Source organism: Phaethon aethereus, assembly GCF_964289735.1.
Source record: "Phaethon aethereus genome assembly, chromosome: W".
NCBI lineage: Eukaryota > Metazoa > Chordata > Aves > Phaethontiformes > Phaethontidae > Phaethon > Phaethon aethereus.
In genome coordinates this window covers 40,848,285-40,855,631 of record NC_138581.1, presented here as the reverse complement: position 1 = coordinate 40,855,631, position 7,347 = coordinate 40,848,285, and the positions used below count along the sequence as shown (strand labels likewise).

Here is a 7,347-nt window from a genome sequence, read left to right as displayed (position 1 = left end):
TAGCATGTGTCACTAATCAACTCTAACTTTGCAAATTCCTTAATATATGGAAGGTTATTGATTACATGATTAGTTTGACTGTAGTATAGAATTCTTTAGCCTAATAACTATGTGATTATGTTTAACGGCCTACTCTCATAGTCCTCAGGCTGCATTTCCTCACTGCTAACATTGCACCTATGCGTAAACGGTTAATCACGACTAAAGCAGGCCTCATGAAAATTAAAACAAAGAAGAGTTAAGAGCAAGGACTGAGAGACTAAAGAGAACAGAGAAGATATCTTAACCTTGAGCGTAGAGACAGACTGGCAGGAGTGCTCTAACAAGGATGATAAGAAGGAACCGCTCGGCTGGACAACAGAAGGGGCAAACATCCAAGGAGAAGGAACTATCCTCAGGAGACCCGTGACCGTAAAAGGGAAAAAGGAGGAGGGGGCTAACTCCCCAAACGACCCCCGACGGCCACCCGAGACCCCCGCGCACGCGTAGTGTAGTTTTGCGACGCCAGCATTACGTAAATGTAGTAGATAGGCAGGGAGGCGGTGATTTCTCGGAAAATGTGTGAATATTCACGTCTTTAAGGTATATAAAGGATGAACTTTTGTTTCAGCGCACGCATGTTAGGAGGAGATATCCCCCATGCGTCCGGCGCTGCAATAAAGGTGTCTGCTTAATAACACTTTGATGTTATTGAGTTTAAATTTCTTAAGTTTGGATTTCTTTGAATCACAAGTATCTGTAGCAATATCGTTGGTGGCTTTGCCGCGCCATCTGTAGCCTGACCACACTGCCCTGCTATCGCCCAGGCCGAGGGGCTGCACTTTGAGTGGACAAGCCGCCTGTCCTGCTCTGCCTGCCTTCCGCAGGGCCTAACGGGCCGGGCCCCCAACTGCCCGCACCGTCGTCGCCCTTTAGTTACTCTGCTCTGCTAAAGAGCAAGAGCAATAGGCACTGGGGTTCAGTGGCGAGAAGCCGAGTGCAGGGCGATGACTCTAGGGACACAGTCCACAGGCGCAAGCGGAGGGTGTCCGTCCTCTCCTCGCCTCCCCTCAACGGTGTCAGCCCCCGGCGGGGCGTCACAGCAGCCACCGCCCACGGCTTCCCACCCCCCTGCCCCCCGGAAGCTAATCGCGTTCTCCCTCCTAGCCGGGGAACTGGAGCAGCGGCGTCTCTTCCCTCACTTACTAGTCGCTCGTCATAGAGCGTCACGAAGGGACGGTGAGGGCCCAGATTGGTTGACGGGGAGAAGCAAGTCTGGCGTTGATCGCTGGGTCCGCTCCATTCTTTTGACCCTTCTTTCAGTTCGTTTCCATGTGGTATATATAAGGTAATGCTTAATATTTTTATGTTTAGGCATTAATAATTGTCCTAACACAAGTTTTTCTTTCGATATGTTTCTTATTAATCTTGTTCTACTTTCAGATGTGGTGAAGAATCTGTCTTGTCACCTGTGTGGTATAGAGTGCCTTTAAAAATGGGGTTTGGAAGTGACCTGAAGTATTCTCATGATGCTTTATTAAAACTGCAAGACTGGGAACTACGACTACTGGAAACAGTGAAGAAATTTATGGTTATGCGTGTAAAAAGCGATAAGGAGTATGCTTCCACCTTACAGAATCTTTGTACTCAAATAGATAAAGAGGGTACTTGTCAACTGGATTATATCAGCAACGTGTCCAAGGTAAGAAAATCCTTAGAAATCCACAGGGGTGGATTTTTTTGTTAGTTTGTGTTTTTTGTCTGTTTTTTGTAAGTGACAAAGACCAGCAATTGTTTTTTTTCCAGTGACCTTCTAAAATGTATCACAATAAATATTTATTCTCTTGGCTGCTTTGTGAAGTGATTCTGTCTACTTTATTTACAGGAACATGGGAAAGATAGTGTATGTAATGATAACTGGCTTAGTTCAAAATAGTGCTCGTGTTTGATTCCTATTGATTCAGCCTCTTGAGAATTACTGTTGCCAAAGTGTTTAAAATAAGCTCCTTTTAGTCCCTCAGCGGAATATGCAAAAGTCAAGCTACAGTCTCACCTTAAGAACAATAAACCAAACCAGGATCCTGAACTTTGAACTTATGTATTTTAGGTTCCTGGGTTGTCTGCTATTTTGTTTAGCATACTCTGTTTTAAAAACATTACAGTAAGCTTTTCTTATAAAACAGTTAAATAGGAACTATTGTTTCTGTTATAGAATTTGTGACAGAAATAGAAAAATGCCAAGAAACCAAGGCAGAGCCTAGCATTCCAACTGTTATTTACACCATAGTATATTTTCGTGAAAACAAAGCATTAATTCAGGATGTTTCTCATAACTGTACATGTTTTTAACCATAATTTCATACCCAATTTAAAATAACTGTCTTGACTTTTTATGAAGGTAAGGCTGTCCTCCCCCTAAGTGATTAATCATCACATTTAGAGGAAGTGCAATGAAGGTAAAGATGACTGAAACTTCCCTATTTCACTTGTTAGTAAGCTTCACTCCTGACTTGGATTCCTTCCTGACTAGAGAAAATAATTCTGTTTTAATGGCTTATTCAATTCTTGGCCCTTTTGCTTTAGCAGGGGTTACACAGTCACTTCAGTGTGGCATAAATCCTGATCTCCTACTCTGCAGGAAAATATTTTTTTCAGTCAGGTTAAGTTTTAGACAAAGCAGTTCTTAGCTGGCTTATGGAGTTGCTGCCTGAACGCTAGGCTCTTATGTATGAGCATGACATGTAGTATATCGTGCTCATAGGAGTAGGAACAAAACTACTCCTTGTGCATCAGTCTAGATTTATACTGGATTAAAGTGGTGGTTTGTGTGATTTGAAAGCTACACAGGTATAACTAGCCTGTTTCAGCTGTCCCCAAAGTATAACCACATAATGTTTAGCTTAAATTCCATCCCTCCCCAGTAATTATTGTATTTTTAAATTGATGCTCTGCCTTTTTTTCATATGTGGGTTTTAATGGTGTATTTTGGTGTATTTGGAATGCTTTTCACCCAGTTATGTTTTTCATGCACAGTTTATTATAGGTTTTATCATCTAAGCTGTGATGATTTTGGTAAACCGGTTCAAACATTTTCTGCTTAGTGGCAGAAGTCAGATATCTTCTTTGGGATACATCAGTATAAAATATATGGCATAGAAAACTCAACGTTTCATATAGATTTATCGATGATATGATTAATAATTCTTGCTACTGCTGCCCCAGTAGAATTGCTCTTATGTGCTAGCAAAACTGTCTTGCAGTTATTTTAGGCAGTGAAACCAAGAGTGACTTAAGGCTAGAACAAAGGAGCATAGATATTATTATTTAAGCTTTGTGTCTAGCTCAGTCTAGCACAACTTATGCCAGTAATATGGGTGTCTTTTTTTGTGAGCAAATAACAATAAAAAAAAAAAAAGATGTATATTAAGCCATTTTCTCTTTGGGTCGCAGAGAGGCATCTGTGTCATATTTTGAAAATTTGTTTTGGACACCGGCACCTAAGTTGTTTTTTCAGGAGTTATTTTAGCCCCTCTCCCCCATCTTCTGAGGAGGTACCATGTTCCTCAAACTGTACCCTTGATCTTTGTACATCTTTGCAAAATAGCAAAAATATTCATATGCTAGTGGCAGATCTTTTGTATGGGCTTGCCTTGAAATGTCAGTCAACTTAGATTTTAAGGTTGTGTAGCAATACATTGTCTTACTGATTTTTGGCAATTAAAATGTCTGAATTATTGTTTTGATTACTTTACTGACATCATTCTAATTTACTTTGCTATTTCATGATACCATTTCCTTAGAAGAGAGGTTTTACAGAACCAAAATCTGACCAAATATTTTGTGGCGTAAGTCTAGTATCTTACACTTTCTAACATTTGAAAAACTGTACATATATATTCAACTTTTGGTGTTATGTGACATCAAAAATAAATACCAAGATCTCTAATCTTTTATGCTTTTATTTCTTATTTTTACAGCAAGAGTGGGTAACTGGAGATGGGTTTTTTGAAAATGTGTCGTCTTTTTTTTTAATGAAGAGGCAGTAAGCTTGTTGGAAGGCACAGTGGCAGCATCTACTAATGCCAGAGGAGCAGTATTTTTAAGTGCTTTCCATAAGCTTTTTTCTGTGTGTATGTCTAAAAAACTCACCTGTTAAACTGAACAATATTTTATTTTGTTGCTTTTGACAAATTGTGGGTATTTTATTTATTTTTTTTAAAGGTAATGCTTCGCCTTTTTTGCTATCTGTCCCTTAGCTAGTTGCTTTTTTTAAAATAGCTTTTGCTATTTAAAATTTAATTGTACAAAACGCTAAAATCTTGGTTTAACCAGTATTTTCTCAGTGTGGAGAGAGAAGTAAGGAATGGAGAATGTGCACATTAATTTTTTTTTTTTAATTGGAAAGACAATTTTTCACTATGTATATGACTTATTTGGGTTTATTTAGCAAATTGTAAGCTAAGTATTTCTTTAGAGTACCTGTTCTGTTGAAAAATGCATTTTCTGGGCTTTTCAGGATTGGTTGGAACTATTTGTTTAATCAATAATAAATCAGTCTAAGAGAAAATGCAAAACTCTTACAGTTCTACCTCTAGGAGCGCTCTCATGAACTCTTCTATAACCACAAGACTCATTCCTGTAATAAAGATGTTTAATGTTGTTTTTATCATACACAACTTTGAAATATGTCTTCGGATGTCATTTGGAAAGTGTTCTGTAGTGAAAGGATTAAACAGTTTCAGATAAAGCCAGGAAGCTTTAGTCCCTGACCTTTTAGAACATTACTTTTTAAGCAGTCTGAGACAGCTCTGTGCCAGTCCATGGAATGTGTATGAGATAAAGGAAATGTTAAAGATAGTTTAATAAGTATACAGGGATTATCTGTTTTTCATTTTATTCTCTAAAATCCCATGTGACTTTTAGCATAGTCATGCAGAGATGGAAATATATGTGATGGGTTGACCTCAGTCGGCAGCAAAGCGCAACAAAGCTGTTCACTTGCTCCCCCCACTCCCTGGGGATGGGGGAAGGGAACAAGAAGAGTAAAGGCAAGAAAACTTACCGGTTGAGATAAAGATAGTTTAATAAGCAAAGGAAAGAGAAAGGAGAAGGGGGGGGGGAAGACAGGCAAGTGATGCAAAGACAATCACTCACCACCTCCCAAAAGCAGACCGATGTCCAGCCAGTCTCTGAGCAATGACTACCTTCCCAAAAATCCCCCTCCCCTCAGTTTTCATTGCTGAGCATCATGTTATATGGCATGTAATATCCCTCTGGTCAATTGGATCAGCTGTCCTGGTTGTGTCCCCTCCCAGCTTCTTGCATACTCCCGACCTACTTGCTGTGGGGGGACAGAGTGTGAAAGAGAGGCAGCCTTGATACTGTGCAAGCACTGTTCAGTGCTTGAAATAGCTTCAATAAAGTGCTTGAATAGTGCACTTGAAAGTGCTTCAATAGCTAAAACATTGGTGTGTTATCAACACCATCCTGGTCACAAATCTCAAACACAGCACCATATGGGGCTGCTATGAAGAAAGTTAACTTCATGCCAGCCAGACACAGTATAATACATGTTTATAATGAGACATAAGAAAACCCCAAACCTACCAAACAAATACATTTTCAAAGATTTGATGATTTAAGGTTAACTTGTATCTTTAGCACAAACAAGATTTTAAAAACAGCATATTGGCTGCCTTCAAAAACTGGTAATTGTATTGCAAATAGCCATTCTGCAATTTCAAATGCAGCATAGCAGTCTGTTAGTGAATTACCTCTTAGGAATCCAATACTGTTTCCATGAACAAAGTCTAACAGGATTCTTTAGGGTATGAAACATTTTCCTTTTATCTGAACCTTAATTTCAGGTCTGTATCTGTTGTGCATTGGGAATCTTTGTTCATGTTGCAGTTTGTTCTTTATGCAAGGTTCAAAGCCACAGTATATTTTGCTGTCCTGAAAACTGACTGGCAGAATGGCCAAGTGTCCTGGTTTCAGCTGGGATAGAATTAATTTTCTTCATAGAAGCTAGTGTGAAACTATGTTAAACCACGACACCAAGGAAGTTATTAAAGTAAGGGTACAGAAAGATGTTTAGTTACTGCGACAAATGAGTAATCTGTTAGCACTTTCTGTTTTGCCACTGATGGACTAAACACTGATGATATCAATTAATATGGAGCAGTTGATGAATAGTATCCTTTTAAACAATTACAACTCAAATGCATATTACTCTGAAATATTTAGATAAAGGCAGAAAAGTCAGCTTGAAGAGAGGAACTGTGGTTAGGAAAAAGGAAAACAAAGGACATGGGGACATGATTGTCAAAGGTGTTGAGGATGTAATCCAGAAAAGTCTGTACAGCTTTCATGGATGTTCAGGAGTACTAAAACACTGCTGAAATGTGACCATGCAATATTATGTTTTCGTCTCTGATACTTTTTTTATGAATAAGTTACAGGCATGGTTTTGCTGTAGCAGGAAAAACTTTTTTAGATGATCTCAAGATTCAGGTAACTTAAAATAAAATTACTAAATTGTTTTAAACAGTAATGCATTTTCCCCACAGTTCCTGTTCATAATTTGGTTATTTGTAAGCCAGAATAAGTAACTGCTTTTCTGCCTTTTTTTTTTAATAGTCTTGGTTGCTCATGGTGCAGCAAACAGAACAGCTGAGTAAAATAATGAAGACACATGCAGAGGATCTTAATTCTGGGCCTTTGCATAGGCTTACAATGATGATCAAAGATAAGCAGCAAGTGAAGAAGAGTTACGTAGGTGTTCATCAACAAATTGAAGCAGAGATGTACAAGGTATTTATTCAACCATGTTTTATAGATTTATTATAGTTTTGTTTAAAAAATTAAGGGTGAATATTTTTAGTTCTGGTTCTGTGCTATGGTACAAGTGATGATCTGTGATATGTAGACTATGGGGTACAGTCCTTCAGGAATGGAATGCCCCAGTGTGGGTCCCCCACAGGCCACAGTTCTTGCCTGGAGCCTGCTCCAGTGTGGGTTCCTCTCTGGAGGCTGCAGCTTCCTTCAGGGTATATCTATCTTCTGCGGCATGGGGTCCTCCACAGGCTGTAGTGTGAATATCTGCTCTGACATGGTCCTCCAGGGGCTGCAGGGGTACAGCCTGTGTCACCATGGTCTGATTCACCACAGGCTGCAGGGGAATCTCTGCTCTGGCACCCGGAGCACCTCCTCCCCCTCCTTCTTCACTGACCTTGGCATCTGCAGGTGTTTCTCTCACATTTTTTTCTCACTTCTCTCATAGCTGTCGTGCAGTGTTTTTTACCTTTTCTCAAATATGTTATCATAGAGGTGCTACCTGCATTGCGGATTGGCTCAGCTTTGGTCAGC

At 39.5% G+C, this 7,347-nt stretch overlaps 1 protein-coding gene across 2 annotated transcripts in view; it reads left to right on the top strand.

Annotated features, from left to right (window-relative positions):
* Positions 1 to 1,474: 1,474 nt before the first annotated feature.
* Positions 1,475 to 7,347, top strand: part of LOC309415185 (tyrosine-protein kinase Fer-like) — a gene marked incomplete at both ends in the record, with an annotated part of 295,648 nt that continues 289,775 nt past the window's right edge. For both annotated transcript variants that reach the window (XM_082012627.1, XM_082012626.1), the window contains 2 exons: positions 1,475 to 1,681; positions 6,619 to 6,792. In XM_082012627.1, the coding sequence (XP_081868753.1) occupies positions 1,475 to 1,681; positions 6,619 to 6,792 (381 nt within the window). The remainder of the gene's footprint in view (positions 1,682 to 6,618; positions 6,793 to 7,347) is intronic.